At 33.6% G+C, this 19,187-nt stretch overlaps 2 protein-coding genes across 2 annotated transcripts; both read left to right on the top strand.

Moving 5' to 3' along the window:
- Positions 1-6,978: 6,978 nt before the first annotated feature.
- On the top strand, positions 6,979-9,755 carry LOC133312789 (pentatricopeptide repeat-containing protein At1g09900-like). Its single transcript, XM_061514059.1, has one exon. It carries the CDS (start codon positions 7,105-7,107, stop codon positions 9,508-9,510), a length of 2,406 nt encoding a protein of 801 aa, XP_061370043.1. The 5' UTR covers positions 6,979-7,104; the 3' UTR covers positions 9,511-9,755.
- Positions 9,756-12,425: 2,670 nt separating this feature from the next.
- LOC133312769 (ABC transporter B family member 9-like) lies at positions 12,426-18,761 on the top strand. Its single transcript, XM_061514027.1, has 12 exons — positions 12,426-12,677; positions 12,844-12,898; positions 13,092-13,267; positions 14,141-14,362; positions 14,445-14,683; positions 15,038-15,563; positions 15,675-15,948; positions 16,378-17,005; positions 17,119-17,347; positions 17,434-17,700; positions 17,776-18,039; positions 18,117-18,761. Exons 1-12 carry the CDS (start codon positions 12,426-12,428, stop codon positions 18,759-18,761), a joined length of 3,777 nt encoding a protein of 1,258 aa, XP_061370011.1.
- Positions 18,762-19,187: the final 426 nt, after the last annotated feature.

Genomic DNA, 19,187 nt, shown 5'->3' with positions numbered 1-19,187 from the left:
AGAGAAACAAGGGACTCAAGTTACATGGCTTGTAGATGCCGTTGACAATGGGGCAGTAATAAATAATAATAACAGGATGCAAAGCCGAGAGGTTCTCGTTGGAAAGTAACAGAAGTGGAAATGGAAGAAAGAAGAAATGCTTGGATGCAATATTATTAAATTCCGCATGTAATTGATTTGGTCGAGGTAACGTGTAATTGATATAATCATATCATCCGATGAGTATATATAAATATATAATTTATATTAAAAAATTTATAAACATACTTAAATATTTGTAAAAAAAATATATCAATTTCAAATATTTTAATATAAAAAATAATAAATCATACATTATTATCTAATAAAGGATCAAACAAACATATAATGCTTATAATACTGGTGTTTCAAGTTTGGTAGATAATAATATTAGTATTATAGGTACATAACATATGTAAGTCAAAAAACAACAAATCATTTAAATATTTAAAAAAAAAATAAGCCATTTGTGAATTTTAAAAAAATGATATCCTTTATGAATTTTTTTTTTGTGTGAACCGGGTCGGGTCACTGATTTTCTTAAAAACCGACCGGGTCGCGTGAGTTCTGTTACTTGACGGATCCAACATGAAAACTGAACTGATTATATGATCGATTTACAGATTTTCAGGTCGGCCGGGCCGGGCCAATCTGATTTTTTCAACATTGCTTGGAGGTTCTGGCAACCACTGTTACTCGAGTAGATGAGGTAGGTAACATACTCGAGTATTGTTTCCATACTCGAGTATAAGGAACATTGATCAAAGCAATGTTATTAAACCCGAACCGGTGATCGACCTAGTCGGGGTACCGAGTCAGTGGGTCACTGGTTCAATCAGTGGGTCACTGATTCAACCGCATGAACCGGATATATATATAAATTTATATTTTATATTCAACTATATAATAAATATTTAAAATAGTGCAAGTGAACTAAGAACCAAATGTAGTTTAGTGGTAAAGACTATAATTTATATCTTCATAATAAGGGTTTGATTTCCACTAAATGCTATTTTGAAATAATTCTATTAAGTGATAATATATATATATATATATATATATATATATATATATATTAAATGGTGCCTATTAACCAACAAGCAAACTCAGCCCAGTGGTAAGTTGTTGTTGGGCATTCTCATGAGACTCAAGTTAAAATCCCAGCAGTTGCAACATTGAAAATATTTTTTCGAAAACTGGGTTGAGCTATAAAACCGGTCCACCGGGTCACCGGTTCGATACCGGGTCGATTGCTTGTCCGGTCCATTGCAAGAATCGGACCGGTTGATGGGCCAATTTCCGGGCCAACCGGTCGGACCGACCGGTCCGATTTTCACAACACTGGATCAAAGTGTCATTTTTTGGCAAATTTTTTATCCAAATGCCATGCGAACAATACTTTTTACCAGATTGCCACGCGTCGGAGTTCGCTACGCCTGGTGGCGAACTTCGCCGCCTATGATTTGGTGACACTTGACCATATTGCGTACCAAGTTCGCTACCACTGGTAGAAAACTTAGTCCAGTCATTTTTTCTGCGAAAATGTGCCACATGTCACAAAATCATTGGCGAACAAAGTTTGCTACCAGTCGTAGCGAATTACGTCGCGTGACAGTCTGGTAAAAAGTATTGTTCGCGTGGTATCTGGATAAAAAATTTGCCAAACAGTGACACTTTAATTGATGTTCCCAAGTATAAACCTATAAGTTATATAATCAGCTTCAACCCGTAAAATGTACTCGAGTATATTAATCCCATATTTGAGTATGAAGTCTAGTAAACAGTTAAGGAGGGGCATATTGAAATTATGTTTAGGAAAAAAGTCAATTTTTTAAAATAGTTTAAAAATGGGGGCATAGTGGTAATTTTTACTTTAATTAGGGGCACAATGATAAAAAATTGAATATAGTTTCTCATATTAAATGAAACAATTTATCTCATGCAACATACAAAAAATCTAAATATGGCCCACTAAGGAAAAGAAAGAGAAAGAAAATAAATAAGTCTCACTTATTTTTTTGTATGTATATCTCATGCAGTGTTGTGAAACTCAGCCCGACCCGGAACCTGGTGAATCGGTCATCGGACCGGTTCGGGTCAAGCATCGAATCGATCATGCATCAGACCCGGTCGTGTCATGCATTTAAAAAAAAAAATTGTTTCATCTTATTAGAAAAATATGTAGAACTCATTTTAAATTTTTTTGTAATTTTATTTGCTAGTAATATACTCTCTTACAATTACATCAAATTTCAGCTTCCAATACTGAAACAATTTGCGGAACAATAAATTAAGAGAATGTGACATATGTCATTTCAATGTAGAGGAATTTGAAAAATATGAGTTCACAACATATGACATTTTGAATGTCATTGAGAGATATATTTATGGGGATTCTGAGTTGCAATGTAAATTAACATAATAATAGAATGCATTGTCATTTATTTGTATTTTATGAACTTATAAAAGTATGATTGAGTAATTTTTAAACTTATTTAGTGAACTTTGTTTAACTCATTTTAAATATGAAAAATATAATTAAATTTATATGTTCATATTTATATATATTTATAGGGGAATGATATACTTACTATCAAAAAAATTTATCACCCTTACAACCAACTTAATCACCGTTGATTTCCGTCAATCTAACAGCTATATTTTATTGGAAATTATTAGGTTGTACTTATTAATTAATTGTTAATTCTTAATAAATTATAACCGTTAGATTGACGGAAATCAACGGTGATTAGATTGATTGTAAATGTGGTAAAATTTTTTGGTGGTAAGTATATCTTTTCCCGATTTATATATATATTCGGATCAATTGTTCCGACCAATAATTCATTGGTTTGACTAATGACCCAATACTCCAATCGAATCGATGCCCAGATCGAATTTAATAATACTAAATTCTAGTGCATTATGAGGAACTATATTCTTAATAATTAAAAAAGGCTTTAATGTTTCTATAGTGAATGTAGATAAGTTATCTACATTCATTCTCAAAACGACGTCGTTTTAGGTTGAAAAAAAAATTATAATGAAAAGATTTTTATAACCCTGAAATAAATTATTATTACCAAAATATCTTGATTCCTGCCTCAAAACAACGTCATTTTGAATTTAATATAGATAAATGATTTACATTGACTATAGAAAAAATGAATGCATAAAAAAAGGGAAAAAGACTTTTCATGTTGCATGAGAAGTCTCCTCTCCTACCACTCTCACTTCGATGTCCGTGTCAATCACTTTTTAATTTTTAATTTTTTTCTTTATGGTGGGCACCACCCCTTTCTCTCTCAGTAGAAAAACTTGAATTTCTTATGCAACATGGTAAATTGCCAGCCTTTAAAAAAAAGGAAAAAGAAGTATCTTTTTGAATGACACAAGCTTGTGTCATTTAAGGTGTTTTACACAAAGTACGACCGGTTGTACTTTGTGTAAAACTGAAAAGTTGCTTTTTTCTCTCTTCCCAATCACATCGCTGACGTGTAAAGTGAAAAAAGTAACTTTTTAGAATTACACAGAATACAACCGGTCGTACTCTATGTAAATCACTAAAAGGACACAACTTGTGTCCTTTTGAATGATACACTAAACCCTTAAAAAAACACTTAGGTGGTGTTTGGTAGGAGGATAAAATTTAAAATCCTAGGAAATTTAAATTAGGATTCCAAGATACCTATGCTTGGTACAAGGAAATGGAGAATTTTCCTAAGTATTTTGCTTTCCTGGTATTTTAATTTGTGAAGAAAATTTCCAAGTAATAATACCTTCTTATATATGGTATTCTGAAAAACCTATACAGTGGGAAAATATTTTCAAGTTTTTTGGACAAAAATACCCCTTCCCCCTCTCTCTCTGCTATAGTTCCCAAATCGCTTCCCCCTCCCTCCCTCTCTCTCTGCTAGTTCCCAAGTCGCTTCACATCCATCCTCCCTCTCCAGCCAAAGCTGTAAAATCAATTGCAGACAAGTTCAATTTGAAGTAAAAGAGGTGAATTTGGAGTTTTAGGAAAGGAAAAAATAAAAAATGGTGTATGCTGGTACATGTCCTGTTGGTGGTTCGATTTGGCATCAACAATAAAAATGGTTCATGTTAATAGTTTTTTAATAAAGTTTCCATCTGCACTATAGCGTGGTTTTTGGTTGCCGGCTTTTCTGGACTGAGAGTGAGCGAGAGAGATAGTTGGAAGTGATAAAGGTTATTTTTGTAAAATCAACTCACAATCCCAATAATATTTGACAATTAACCAAACATAGAATCAGTAATTTGAGGCCAATATTCCCGGTAATATTTTAATCTACCAAACAACTTTTGGTCACATTCTTGAAAACTCACTTTCCTATCATATTCCTGAGAATTATGATTCTCAGACATAAAAAAATTTCTCCTCTACCAAATATCACTTTAAAAAGTTCCTAACTCAAATTTTTTTTTGAATTTTGGCGGTCTCAACAAAAAATCGGAACTTGCATTCATTCGTCGCATCTCTTCCGAATTGCTTTCAGTCACGAAAATTTACTTCTCTCTCTCTCAATCATATCTAAAGGGTCCAGACAACTCAGAAGTGTTTGATAGAATGATTATTTTTAGATGTCTGAAAAAGTCAGGTGGATTTTCTAGAATTCTATATTTGGTAGCATGCTAGAAATTTTTTTATCCGAAAAGTTATTTTTTCGAGATTCTATTTTATATGTATTTTCTAAATTAAAATATGTACCATCAAAAAATACCATCTAGAGAATACATTTCAAGAATTCTAACTGATTAAAAAATATGAATTAATTTTTTTTACAAAAATAATCAAATATAATATCAAAAAATTAATTCAATATTTTTTAAAAATTTAATTTTTATTATATTTTCAAAAATCATGAGTCTCCCATAAAAAAAAATTTCCCCTCCTTCAAAGTATCGGCGGATCATGGTAGTTAAAATCTCGATTTAAATCTGCGATTTTACGATTTTACAATTTTTTTCAATCAGAACGATTTCATCAAAATTTCAAACGTTTTTATGATTTTACAATTTTTTATGATTTTTTTTTACGCTAGAATTTTACGTTTTATAATTTTTTATTCACCTTCCGATTTTAGATAAAATCTCAGTTTCAACTACTTTGGGCGGATGCCACCACAATAGTATCAGCTGATGATTCACTAGTTTTGTAATCGGAGACATCAATAACTCCTCCAATGCTGCATTAACCTCTGCAACTGTTACACTGAATTTTAATTGAAGAGAATGATTATTTAAATTTATCAATTAATAAAAAATAAGCAACAATTATTTAGGTAATAGACATTCAATAATTGTTGTTCATCAATTAAAATAATAATAAATATCATATTATTATTCATTCAACGTAACTATTCATGCGATAAACACCAAATGATTGTTATTAGCCAATCAAAGATTAGTAATATGTCATTGATATAAGTTGTTGTGCCACTTAATCACTATCGGAATAGTTACTATTTTGTATATATTGACCAATCAGATATGAATAATAGTCATTAAAATCAATATCAATTTCCTATTGCTGATTACTGAAATACGAGCAATAACTATTCACATGGTAGCTACCAATTAACTGCTGTTAATCATTTTGAAATGAGCGTAATTCTTAAAAATAAGGAAAATTTTGATTATTACGTAAATTTTTATTTTTTTATAATTAAATTAAAATAAACCTTCTCAGTAATTTAATTTTTTTTATTTCTTTTAAAATAAATTTTTTCATTGGCATTTATTTCCCTAAAATTTTAGTATTAATAGGGGAAATGGTTTGTCATGTTACATGACAACAAATCAATTTTTCTACGCACACAATTCAAGCTGAGTTTTACTTTTGATTTTTTTCTCACTCCATTATTTAATGAACCTCACATATATCATAAGTGTGTAGGAAAATAGTTTGTTATCATGTAAAATGATAAAAACAAAACCCGTATTAATATTGTGATAAGGAAAGACACACATATTAAAATAAATAAAACATGTTTTAGTTCAGATACCTTTTGTTATCTTATAATACTTTAATATTTTTATTATTTCTGTCTCTTTGGTTGAATTTTTTTACATGAAAACATTTTTTTACATATAAACACGAACATAAAATTATCTTAATATTTATATGTATGGCAATAAAAACTCCATAAAATTATTAAGAAGCTAAATTAATTAATTAATTACTTTTTAAATAAATAAATTATTCTATGACATTTAAAAACTTAAATATTTATATTGCACAATAGTAAAAACTTTACATAAAAATATAAATATTTATTGTAATCAAATTAATTTAATGTAACTTAATATTAGGTATCTAAATAGATTATACAGAGAGAGAGTTATGAAAAGTTTTAGAGAAAAATGTGTGTCATTTTAAAGGATGTAAAGTTGTGTCATTTTAAGAGAGAAAAAGATATAAATAAAGAGGAGAGAGAGAGCTGACAAAAAAATAAAGGTGTGGATCCTACCTCTTTATGAGAGTAAAAAGATATAAGTTGTATCATTTAAAAGAATAACACTTTTCTCAAAAAATTTATTATTTTTATGTTTGCATGCTTTAATAGATTAGGTTGGCTAAATAGATTATTTTTATGTTTACATAATAAATAAGAGAAAAAATAAAAACAAAGTGAATCCGCAATGAAAAATAAAATAAAGGGTTTTATACCTATCATGTTGCATGATATTCTTAGTGTCATGTTTTTCTCACGTGACAAATGGAACCCACCTTTTTTTCTTTTTTCTTTTTAAGTGGGATCCATATCAAATATATTAGAGTAACGTGACACTAAAAATGTCTTACAATAAAACCCTAAAATAAAATAAAGTGAACCCGACCCAAAAACCCAAATTTGAATTGCACCGACCAACACAAAATCCTCCAAGGAAAGCCTTAGGCCTGAAAGCTGAAGATGCTTCCTCGGTTACCCAGCTCAACGTTGCAGGTAAATATCATAAATTTTGTTATTTTGAATGAATTCCCAATCGTTGTTGATGAGATTGAGATGTGGGTATTCTTGCTTTAAGACTATACAATTTTTGTTTTTGTTTTTGTGCTGAGTGATGGCACTGAGGTTGAATCATTATCTACTGGAAAAGGTTTTAGCTTCCCATTTCTATGCTAACCATTTATCTTGTATTGCTCTGAGTCTGTATTCTGCAAGAAATTCTGTTTCTGGTTCTTATTCAACCACTAATTTTGAAGCTCAACGTGAGGGTAAGTGCAACATTAGGAATTTCAATGATGGTTTAGGGAAAGTGGGTTCTGGGTTTCCAGGGGAATTATGTTTTGCTGCAAGTATCAATGATGTTGTAAAAGAAGAAAAGGAAGAAGATGAAGAGGGTGAAGGAGAGAGGGCTAGTGATGATGATGATGATGATGATGATAGTCTTGAGTTTATCAGCTCCTTTCGTGGCAATTACAAACAGAGAGAAAATATTGCAAGACTTGAAATTGATGAGAGTGAATTCAGACACCCTTTGGTTAAGGAGGTTTGTAGGTTAATTGCACTCAGGTCTGCTTGGAACCCAAAACTTGAAGGACATTTGAGGCACTTGTTAAGAAGCCTCAAGCCCCCACATGTTTGTGCTGTTTTGCGCTCTCAAGTTGATGAACGTGTTGCTTTGAGTTTTTTCTACTGGGCTGATCGGCAGTGGCGCTACAAACATGACCCTATTGTCTACTATACAATGCTGGATGTCCTTAGCAAGACTAAATTATGCCAAGGTGCAAGGCGGATTCTTCGGCTTATGACCCGCCGTGGAATTGAATGTACACCTGAAGCTTTTGGCTACGTGATGGTATCTTATAGTCGTGCGGGAAAGTTGAGGAATGCCATGCGAATTTTGACCTTGATGCAGAAAGCTGGAGTTGAACCTAATTTATCTATATGTAACACTGCTCTCTATGTTTTGGTGAAGGGCAATAAATTGGAAAAGGGACTGAGATTCTTGGAACGAATGCAGCTGGCTGGAATCAAACCCAATATTGTCACTTATAACTGCTTGATCAAGGGTTACTGTGATTTACGTGGGATTAAAGATGCATTGAAGCTTATTGCAGAAATGCCATCCAAGGGATGCCCTCCAGATAAAGTTAGTTATTATACTGTGATGGCTTTCCTCTGTGAGGAGAAAAAAATTGAAGAAGTGAAGCATTTAATGGAGAACATGGTTCAGAGTGGTAAATTAATACCAGATCAGGTTACATATAATACACTTATCCACGCGCTTTCAAAGCATGGACATGCAGATGATGCTCTTGCTTTCTTAAGGGAAGCAGAAGACAAGGGTTTCCACATTGATAAGGTTGGGTATAGTGCAGTGGTTCACTCCTTCTGTAAGAAGGGGAGGATGGGTGAGGCAAAGAGTTTAGTGATCGATATGTACTCAAGAGGCTGTAATCCTGATGTAGTGACATATACTGCTATAATTGATGGATTTTGTCGCATGGGGAAGATAGACGAAGCAAAAAAGATGCTGCAACAGATGTACAAACATGGGTGCAAGCCAAATACTGTATCATATACAGCTTTGTTGAATGGGCTCTGTCACAATGGAAAATCATTAGAGGCGAGGGAGATGATTAATGTAAGTGAGGAGCATTGGTGGACCCCAAATGCCATCACTTACAGTGCCGTGATGCATGGGTTCCGTAGGGAGGGAAAATTGTCTGAAGCCTGTGATTTGACCAGGGAAATGATTAAAAAAGGTTTTTTTCCAAATCCAGTTGAAATAAACCTGCTATTACAGTCTCTCTGTCAAAATCAGAAAGTAGTAGAAGCTAAAAAATATTTAGAAGAATGTCTGAATAAGGGCTGTGCCATTAATGTTGTAAACTTTACTACTGTAATTCACGGTTTTTGTCAGATCGGTGACTTGGAAGCTGCTCTATCAGTGCTAGATGACATGTATCTAAGCAACAAACATCCTGATGCTGTCACATATACAGCATTGTTTGATGCATTGGGGAAGAAAGGTAGACTGGACGAGGCTGCTGAGTTAATTGTGAAGATGCTCGGCAAAGGTTTGGATCCTACCCCTGTAACATACAGGACAGTCATCCACTGTTATTGTCAATGGGGTAGAGTAGATGATATGCTGAAGTTATTGGAAAAAATGCTTGCTAGGCAACCATTTGGAACAGTATACAATCAAGTTATTGAGAAGCTTTGTGATTTTGGGAACCTTGAGGAGGCTGAGAAACTTCTAGGGAAGGTTTTGAGAACTGCATCAAAAGTTGATGCTAATACATGCCATGTTCTGATGGAAAGCTATCTGAAAAAAGGGGTTGTTCTATCAGCATATAAAGTGGCTTGTAAAATGTTTAGACGTAATTTGGTTCCTGATCTGAAGTTGTGTGAGAAAGTGAGCAAGAGACTGATGGTAGATGGTAAGATGGTGGAGGCTGATAACCTTATGTTACGATTTGTTGAGCGTGGATTACAACAAAATGAGATGCATTTGTGAAGTTAGCTGTTCTTCTAAGCTTAAACGTCATATTGATGGATCCATTTTCAAATCCGTTTATCATTTCCCTTTGTTGGTATTCCATCTTGTTGCGTTTAGTGTGGTAAGGCATTTTTGTTTTTTGGAGGGGGGAAAATGATTTTGTTTTAAGAATGTAAATTTCATTCATATAATTATTTATGTATTTGGTTTAGATGATTTTTTCATTAAGTTCAGTTACAGATAACAGATTGCTTTCTCTTTAGTGGTGAATGGTGATAATGATATGTATATCGCTTATGAATCACCGTTTGGACAAAAGAAAAAATAGGCTTCTTCTCTTATACGTTGTACATGAGAATGAGACCCCAACAAAGGTGTGATAATCATTTGGAAGTGAACTGATGGACTTGTGTGCATTGGCTGCTATAGCTGCTACAATTATCTGTTATTGTGTAGCACCTCCCTCTTTGGGATAAGCACTATAAGGGTCCTTGATTAACTCATCATTAGTTCCTACATATATAATCGAAAAATGGTAAGGTGAATACATTCTTTTAAGCATTGCAGCAATGGTGTCTATTAGCTACCAGGCTACTAATTAAATGTTATAATGGATTTTCGTAGATATTGTAAGGACTTAACATGATAAATTGTAAATGACATTTTCTAATGTATCGGGGACCTAGGTCATAGGAATGACTACACCTAGCAAGAAGATCAGCACAATCATGATAAAGCAGGAAGAGAATAGAAAAGCACTAGAGATTTTTTTAGTTGGTTTACATCATGTTTTACGCACTGAAATCATAAATCATAATAGACACTTTTAGGATGACCTCCTTACATATGTTAGACAGTGATACGAGTGTTTATTATAAATATGTAGAATACTTTCGGTTTCATGATCACACATTATGCAGGTATCACTTGGTCTCGGTTTTGTGTAAAGATTATATATATGCTTTAAGAAACCAAAAAATATTATTTGAATAAATTAGTAATTTTCAAGTACAATTTAATTTTCATACCCAGTTAAAATTTAAAAGTTAAATAATGATATCCTTATTTACAATAATGAATAAGAGATATTATTAGAGTTAATTTCAAATTTTAAATAATGAAAGCAATTTATCTACTGTCATTCATAGAAATAAAAAAATATTTTTTCAAGTTATTTATAACTGACATTTTTTTTTTTTTTTAAAATTCAACATAAAAAAAAGTTCATTTTTTCTGCGGCGAATGTAGATAACACTGAACTCAAAAAAACTTCGTTTTGGAGCGGAAATCAAGGTGTTTTTGTAATTATAATTTATTGCAAAATTATAATAGTTTTTATCATTATATTTGTTTAATCTTTCAACCAAAACGACGTCGTTTTGAGAGTGAATGTAGATAACTTATTTACATTCACGGAAAATATTAAAACCATAAAAAAAAGGATTTTATTATTTTTTGTGATGTGTAAATTTGAGAAGGGGAATTTATATACGAGTAACAAGATCGATCGGTTCAGCTTTGCAGTTTTTGTTGCATGATTTTTAAAAGACAAATTATAGTTTTCACTGTGCATACATAAACTTCATTTTCTACACGTAATCCTCAAACCTATGGTAAAAACTATAACTTTATATTCTTTGGTCAAATTTAATTGTAACAGCATACACGCGAAAAGCGGAATATAGTTATAGCTTATTTATTCTTCTTCTCTATTTCTTTCTCTCCCTTATTGCAGGGATACATTAAATGCAGAGGTTTTGATACAATCATATAACATTAATTTCATAAATAAGAATAATAACAATAGTAATAATATGTAAAGAGTGATTCCGCCAATGAAACGATCTAGATATTGTCATGATGTGATAAGTTGAAGTGATTAAAATTTTGAATTTTATGTGATAATAAGTAAATAAAAAATGCTATTGGGTAAGAAAGTGAATAATTTTTGTTATTAGGTGATAATATGTTAAAAATATGAATGAATCTTTATGAACGACTTATTAAATAAGAAAGTGAATACTTTTTGTTACATTTTATCAGTTACCATTTATTTCTCAAATCTCACCTTTTTCTTATTCAACCATAATTAATCATGAGACATTCATAATATTTTTGTATAAAAGCTTTTGTGTCAAATAACATTAATGTGCTTACCAAAAAAATAATAATAATAACATTAATGTTGTAATAAACATATCTATCAGTTTAAATTTTAAGTAACTGATAAACATATACACTGCTTGCTAAAATTGAAGTTATATATTTGAAATTCAAAATTTTCCTATATATCATACCAATAAACAATTTCTTTAGATTTGCATACAAGAAACTTTCCTTTGTTTTTTTGTCAATATTAAAGAGGAAAATCCAAAAAAATAAGATAAAGCCTCAATACCTACCAATATATACCAATCAGAACAAACATCATTTTTTTTTTGGGTACATTCCTTAATACTTTTTTTGGTGACTTGTGAAGATGAGAACTTTAATTCATCTCAAATTCCACCATGAGGGATGATCCTTTATTTCCACTATCATAATCAATAAATAGTAAGGATTTTGATAATCATACACATATGTTAATATATTAATTAATTAATGTGAACTTAATAATGCTCTTTTGCCAAAAAAAGGAAAAAAAAGGGTGAGAAAAACATTCTAGAAGCTGTAACAAAAAGTAGTATCTTGCGCAGAAATTAAAGTAAAAATTAGTATCTTGCGCAGAGAGTAAAAATTAACACTAAAGATTTTCTGGTTTTTGAATAAATGAAGATTCTGTTAATATCATAGTCATTTAAAATAGGGAACTAATCTTCTTCGTAGCTACCTAGCTAACAGAATCTCACGCAATCTCCATATTATTTCTTTCTTTTTGTTATCTACTTCTTGTTCTTGTTGTTCTTGTTCACTGGTTTGGTCTTGAGGAAACCATGGCACAGAACAACGCAGAGGTGCCAGCAACATCTTCATCACAACATGAAAGAGACAAAGCTAACCAAAAAGTTCCATTCTACATGCTCTTCACTTTTGCGGATCACCTTGACGTGGCGTTGATGATCATTGGCACGATTAGTTCCGTCGCTAATGGCTTGTCACAGCCTCTCATGACCGTTATCTTAGGGAAAGTCATCAACACTTTTGGCTCCACCGATCCATCACGTACTATCAACGAAGTTTCTAAGGTTTTATAACTAACCTCCTTTTGCAATATTACTCAGCCCTAAAAACTATTATTATATGATCCCTCTTCTGTAAGCTTTGCATGCTATGTCCATTTTGTATTTGCTGTTCCGTTAATGCAAATTGTGTTATCAAACTAACTTATGTACTTGGCACTTCAAATTTCAGGTTTCATTATTATTTGTTTACCTGGCTATTGGCTCTGGAATAGCCTCATTTCTACGTAAGATATTGCTTCTTCTTTTTTGTTTTGTTTTTTCTCTCCCTGTGTTCTGCATATTTATTTGTTTATTTGAGTCTTTCAAGATATATATATATATATATATATATATATATATATATATATATATATATATATATAATTGCATGCAGCATTAATGTGATATATATGATGGTGATTTTGTTGAATGGTGCAGAGGTATCATGTTGGATGGTGACAGGAGAAAGACAAGCCGCGAGGATCCGTGGCTTGTACTTGAAAACTATATTAAAGCAGGACATTGCCTACTTTGACACTGAAACAACAACTGGCGAGGTCATTGGAAGAATGTCTGGTGACACCATTCTCATTCAAGATGCCATGGGAGAAAAGGTATGCTCCTTTGTTACCTCAAATTAATAAGGGTCCTTTTTCTAGTGTCAAAAAGTGAGATTCACCTCTTCTTAAAAAATAAAAAAGAAGAAGCTAGAATCCGTTGATTTATCCTGTTTTTTTATGTGTTGCTGCAAAATTTCCCTTCTATAGTTACAACAAAAGTACATTTCTAAATTAATAAATATCAGATTAATTTAATTCTGGATTATGTCAAATTTGTTATCGTCGTCTTATCAATGTAAAGAACCTTGGGATACACCATCCCAAAAGCTAGCTCAAAGGGTAGGAGTGCCCAAGGCATTATAAAGGTCACATTAGTTGCCCACACAATCAATGTGGGACTATATATCTCAACACGCCCCCTCACACAAGAGCCGTTTGGGCTAGAAGCGTGGAACTGCACAGACCCAATTTTTGGTTTACCTTTTTGTGCTTTTTATTTTATTTATTTATTTTTTTTGATATCAGTGCTTTTTATTTTAATTCCACTTGAAAGTGAGAGGCCGTGAAAATCGAACTTGTGACCTTATAGTCACTCAAGCTCTGATATCAATGTAAAGAACCTTGGGATACACCATCCCAAAAGCTAGCTCAAAGGGTGGGAGTGCCCAAGGCATTATAAAGGCCACATTAATTGCCCACACAATCAATGTGAGACTGTATATCTCAACAATCAATAATATTAAATATATAGGGATAGAATCATCTTATCTTAATATAAGTTACGCTTTCAAACTCAACTTTTGATTTTAATTGTAATTAATGTTTCTACAATTCATCAGATACAAATGAATCAATAGCAAAAAAATGGGCTTAAAATAATTTGAATAAGATTTTATGACAAAACATGACAAAAACTTGTAATGACAGGTTGGGAAGTTTATACAACTTGCTTCAACTTTTTTTGGTGGCTTTGTGATTGCCTTTATAAAAGGATGGCGACTAGCTGTAGTTTTGCTTGCATGTGTACCTTGTGTCGTCATTGCTGGTGGAGTTATGTCCATGTTGATGGCTAGAATGTCAAGTCGTGGGCAAGCTGCTTATGCAGAAGCAGGAAATGTTGTTGAGCAAACAGTTGGAGCTATTAGAACTGTAAGACACACAAAAATCAATTATTGACAACACTAAATAATTTGCATTTGTACTTAACCATTGTCTTTGAAATTTAAATCAGGTTGCATCTTTTACTGGCGAGAAAAAAGCAATAGAACAGTATAATAGCAAGTTAAAAGTTGCTTATTCTTCGATGGTTCAACAAGGGATGGCCTCGGGATTAGGAATGGGAGTGCTTTTGTTGATTATCTTCTGCACCTATGGACTTGCCATGTGGTATGGTTCCAAACTGGTTGTTGAGCATGGATACAATGGTGGAACCGTCATGAATGTAATCATAGCTCTTATGACTGGTGGAATGTAAGTGAGACATTGGCACTTGATTGGATAACTGACATTGACATGAAGTTGTTTAGAAAAAAATCTAATATACTACCGTCGTATATACGTCCCACTAATTGGAGCATAACACATCAGTTGACATATTTTTTGAATAGAGAAAAAAAAAAGCAACTTTAATATTATACTTATGTACAGGGAAATACATAGTTTGTAATTTCATTTTAAACGCGAGTCATACCCAGTACTTAGTGTTACGGTAGTAGCAAAGATGTTCTCGTTGTTTAGGCCTAAGAACTTTTTTTTTTTTCTAGTTTGTATTTTGCAGAGCTTTGATAGGTATCAGAACCTGATTAACTTTTCTTACATTCCCAGGTCACTTGGTCAGACATCCCCAAGTCTAAATGCATTTGCTGCAGGCCAAGCAGCAGCATATAAGATGTTTGAGACAATTAAAAGAAAGCCCAAAATTGATGCTTATGATACCAGTGGTGTTGTCTTGGAAGACATAAAGGGAGATGTTGAACTCAAAGATGTTTACTTCACATACCCTGCAAGGCCAGATGTGCAGATCTTTGCTGGATTCTCATTATATGTTCCCAGTGGCACAACTGCTGCTTTAGTGGGTCAAAGTGGAAGTGGAAAGTCTACTGTAATAAGTTTATTAGAAAGATTCTATGATCCTGATGCTGGAGAAGTGCTTATAGATGGCGTGAATTTGAAGAATTTTCGACTTAAATGGATAAGAGAACAGATTGGGCTGGTTAGTCAAGAACCTATCCTTTTCACGGCCAGTATCAAAGAGAACATAGCTTATGGGAAAGAAGATGCAACTGATGAGGAGATAACAATAGCAATAACACTTGCCAATGCCAAAAAGTTCGTTGACAAGCTGCCTCAGGTGTATAAATATTCCAGACTCTTACCTAACATAAGTCATTCCTGTTTTAGGTTTTTATTTCTTTTATTAAGTTTTATTGAAGTCAATAAAAGTGTATTATTCTGTTTGCAGGGCCTTGACACAATGGCAGGACAGAATGGCACTCAACTTTCTGGTGGGCAAAAGCAAAGAATTGCGATTGCAAGGGCAATTTTGAAGAACCCGAAAATCCTTCTTCTTGATGAAGCAACAAGTGCTTTGGATGCTGAGTCTGAACGTATTGTTCAAGAAGCATTAGATAAAGTTATGTCAAAAAGGACTACTGTAGTTGTTGCTCATCGTCTAACAACTATTAGAAATGCTGACACCATTGCAGTGGTTCAACAGGGCAAAATTGTGGAGAAAGGTTATACATGAACCAACTGTTTCAGTTCTATACATTATAAGTTTTGTTAGAGATATAAAATAATTTAAGTTTTTGGGTTGAATTGGTTCTTTACATAGTATCAGAACCTCGGTGTCACGGTTCAATCCTCACTGTCCCCTACTTTCTCTTGTGTAATTTCTTAGCACAGGTAGGCTGGGTCTGATGCATTATTTACCTTTCAAGCCCAGTGGACTCTCGTACAAGGGAGCATGTTAGAGATATAAAACCATTAATGTAACCTCACCAACTGCTTAAGCTTTTGGGTTGAAATGATTCTTTACGAGTTTCAAAAGTAGTTTTGAAACTTTCTTATATATCATGTTAAGTCAGTGGAGAAATCTTAGAAAATCTATTTTTGTGACATCTTGGAATAATGTATTCACTTTTGCAAACTTACTTTATATGTAGGAACTCATGATGAGTTGATCATGGATACTGATGGAGCTTATTGCCAGCTTATTCGTCTACAAGAAGGACAAAAAGAAGCTGAAGGTAGCGGGAATACTGAAGCAGATAAGTCAAGAAACAGTTTCAATATAGATAGTCACATGGATAGATCTTCAAGCCAAAGAACATCCCTTGTGAGATCAATAAGCCGAGGTTCATCAGTGAGTCGACACTCCCAGTCATTTAGCTTTGCTCTTCCTCATACAATTGAAAACGTTCAAACTGAAAATAAGAGGCCCAAAAAGGTTTCTATTAAACGGTTGGCCTACTTGAACAAGCCTGAGGTTCCTGTCTTACTGATTGGATCCTTTGCTGCAGCAGTACAAGGTGTTGTGTTCCCTATATTTGGCTTCTTGTTTTCATCAGCTACTACTATGTTCTATGAACCTCCAGAGCAGCAGAGGAAAGATTCTAGGTTCTGGGCACTTCTATATGTTGGTTTGGGTTTAGTTTCTCTGGTGGCATTACCAACGATGAATTACTTCTTTGGGGTTGCTGGTGGAAAACTTATAGAAAGAATCCGTTCATTGACATTTGAAAAGGTTGTGCACCAAGAAATCAGTTGGTTTGATGATCCTGCAAATTCTAGGTATGTTAACAAGACATTTTACTTCCAGCTAGTAAAGACAGAATAAAGAAACATTAATTATCATATGTTAATTCCTTCTATCATCAAACTGAAAGAAATGAATCACCTTGTAGTGGTGCAGTTGGTGCAAGGTTATCTACTGATGCTTCAATGGTGAAAAGTCTTGTTGGTGACACCTTGGCCCTCATTGTGCAAAACATATCAACAATCACTGCTGGTCTAGTTATATCATTCACTGCTAATTGGATTCTCGCTTTTATAATTCTGGCTGTGTCTCCCTTGGTCCTTATTCAAGGATTCGTTCAGATGAAGTTTCTAAAAGGATTCAGTGCAGATGCTAAGGTTAGCCTTAATTTCAGTTTTGTCGATTCCATTAACGGAATTATGCATTGTGTACACATCATGAGAATCTTTTATTTTTTGTATAGGTGATGTATGAAGAGGCAAGTCAGGTGGCAAATGATGCTGTTGGTAGCATCAGAACCGTTGCATCATTTTGTGCTGAATCGAAGGTGATGGATATGTACAGGAAGAAATGTATAGGTCCAGAACAAGAAGGTGTTCGGTTGGGCCTTGTTAGTGGTGCAGGATTTGGTTTCTCATTTTTGGCTCTATACTGCACAAATGCTTTCTGTTTCTACATAGGATCTGTTCTTGTGCAACACGGGAAAGCGACTTTTGCAGAGGTTTTCAAGGTAGAATCAATCAATTACCTTGGGATGCTCCACCTTTATTTGGTGCTTCTTTTGATCTGGTTCTCATTTGTGCAGGTTTTCTTTTGTTTAACAATTACAGCAATGGGGCTTTCCCAGACTAGTGCATTGGCACCAGACACTAACAAGGCCAAAGATTCCACAGCTTCAATATTTGAAATTCTTGATAGGAAACCTATTATTGACTCCAGCAGCAATGAGGGTATGACACTGGAAACAGTAACAGGTAATATTGAACTTCAACATGTCAGTTTTAGTTATCCAACAAGGCCTCATATTCAAATTTTCAAAGACCTGAGTCTAAGCATCCCATCTGGAAAGGTAATCTTTTGTTTGTACAAATCAATTTCTTGAGAAGATGCAATGTAATTGCATTACTGATATATGTGTCTATGTAGACTGTTGCCTTGGTTGGAGAAAGTGGCAGTGGAAAATCAACAGTTATCAGCCTCTTAGAGAGGTTTTACAACCCTGATTCTGGACAAGTACTACTAGATGGAGTGGATATCAAAATGTTCAGACTAAGCTGGCTGAGGCAGCAAATGGGTTTGGTTGGTCAAGAGCCTATTCTTTTCAATGAAAGCATTCGTGCCAACATAGCTTATGGCAAAGAAGGAGGTGCAACCGAGGATGAGATAATTGTAGCAGCACAAGCAGCTAATGCACACGGCTTCATAAGTTCTCTTCCAAATGGTTATGACACCCCAGTTGGAGAAAGAGGGACACAATTGTCAGGAGGGCAAAAGCAGCGTATTGCCATTGCAAGAGCCATGCTGAAAGACCCCAAAATCCTTTTGCTAGATGAGGCAACAAGTGCACTTGATGCAGAGTCAGAACGTATAGTCCAAGAGGCTCTAGACAGAGTCAGTTTGAACAGAACTACTGTGGTGGTTGCTCACCGTCTTACAACAATTAGAGGGGCTGACATTATATCAGTAATAAAAAATGGGGTGGTTGCTGAAAAGGGAAGCCATGATGTGTTGATGAAGATTAGTGGTGGAGCTTATGCTTCATTGGTAGCTCTACATATGAGTGCATCATAAAATAAGATTTCATCTTAAAATCTATCTTCATGAAGGCATCATATGGTTAGTTTCTGGTGTTCCATTTTTTTGGTACTAAATTGAGTGTCATTCTTACTTGACAACCTGTTCTTGTTTCTTCACGAGGAAATTTTGTTAAATCATCCCGCTTGCCTATCAAGTGGCCATTGAAATTTTGAAATGACTTTCAGTTTTGAGATAGTATCAAGCTATCAATTATTATTCATTAAATAAAATATTTATTTGACGGCCAACATGTTCTAGTTTTTAATGAAAATGGATGATCTCATCTGTTATTTAATGTGACCATAGATATTATAAGAGAGAATTCTAACAATTCAAGGATATGTATCTCTACCTATTCCAATATTTTGTCTTTCTCTTCCTTTATCATCATTGGTTCACCTTTGTGAGTTTACTTTCGTT

Source organism: Gastrolobium bilobum, unplaced genomic scaffold, assembly GCF_033153095.1.
Source record: "Gastrolobium bilobum isolate Gb01-03AN ecotype WA unplaced genomic scaffold, APGP_CSIRO_Gbil_v1 utg8540, whole genome shotgun sequence".
In the NCBI taxonomy this organism is placed as follows: Eukaryota; Viridiplantae; Streptophyta; class Magnoliopsida; order Fabales; family Fabaceae; genus Gastrolobium; species Gastrolobium bilobum.
This window is presented reverse-complemented; position numbering and strand designations above follow the sequence as displayed.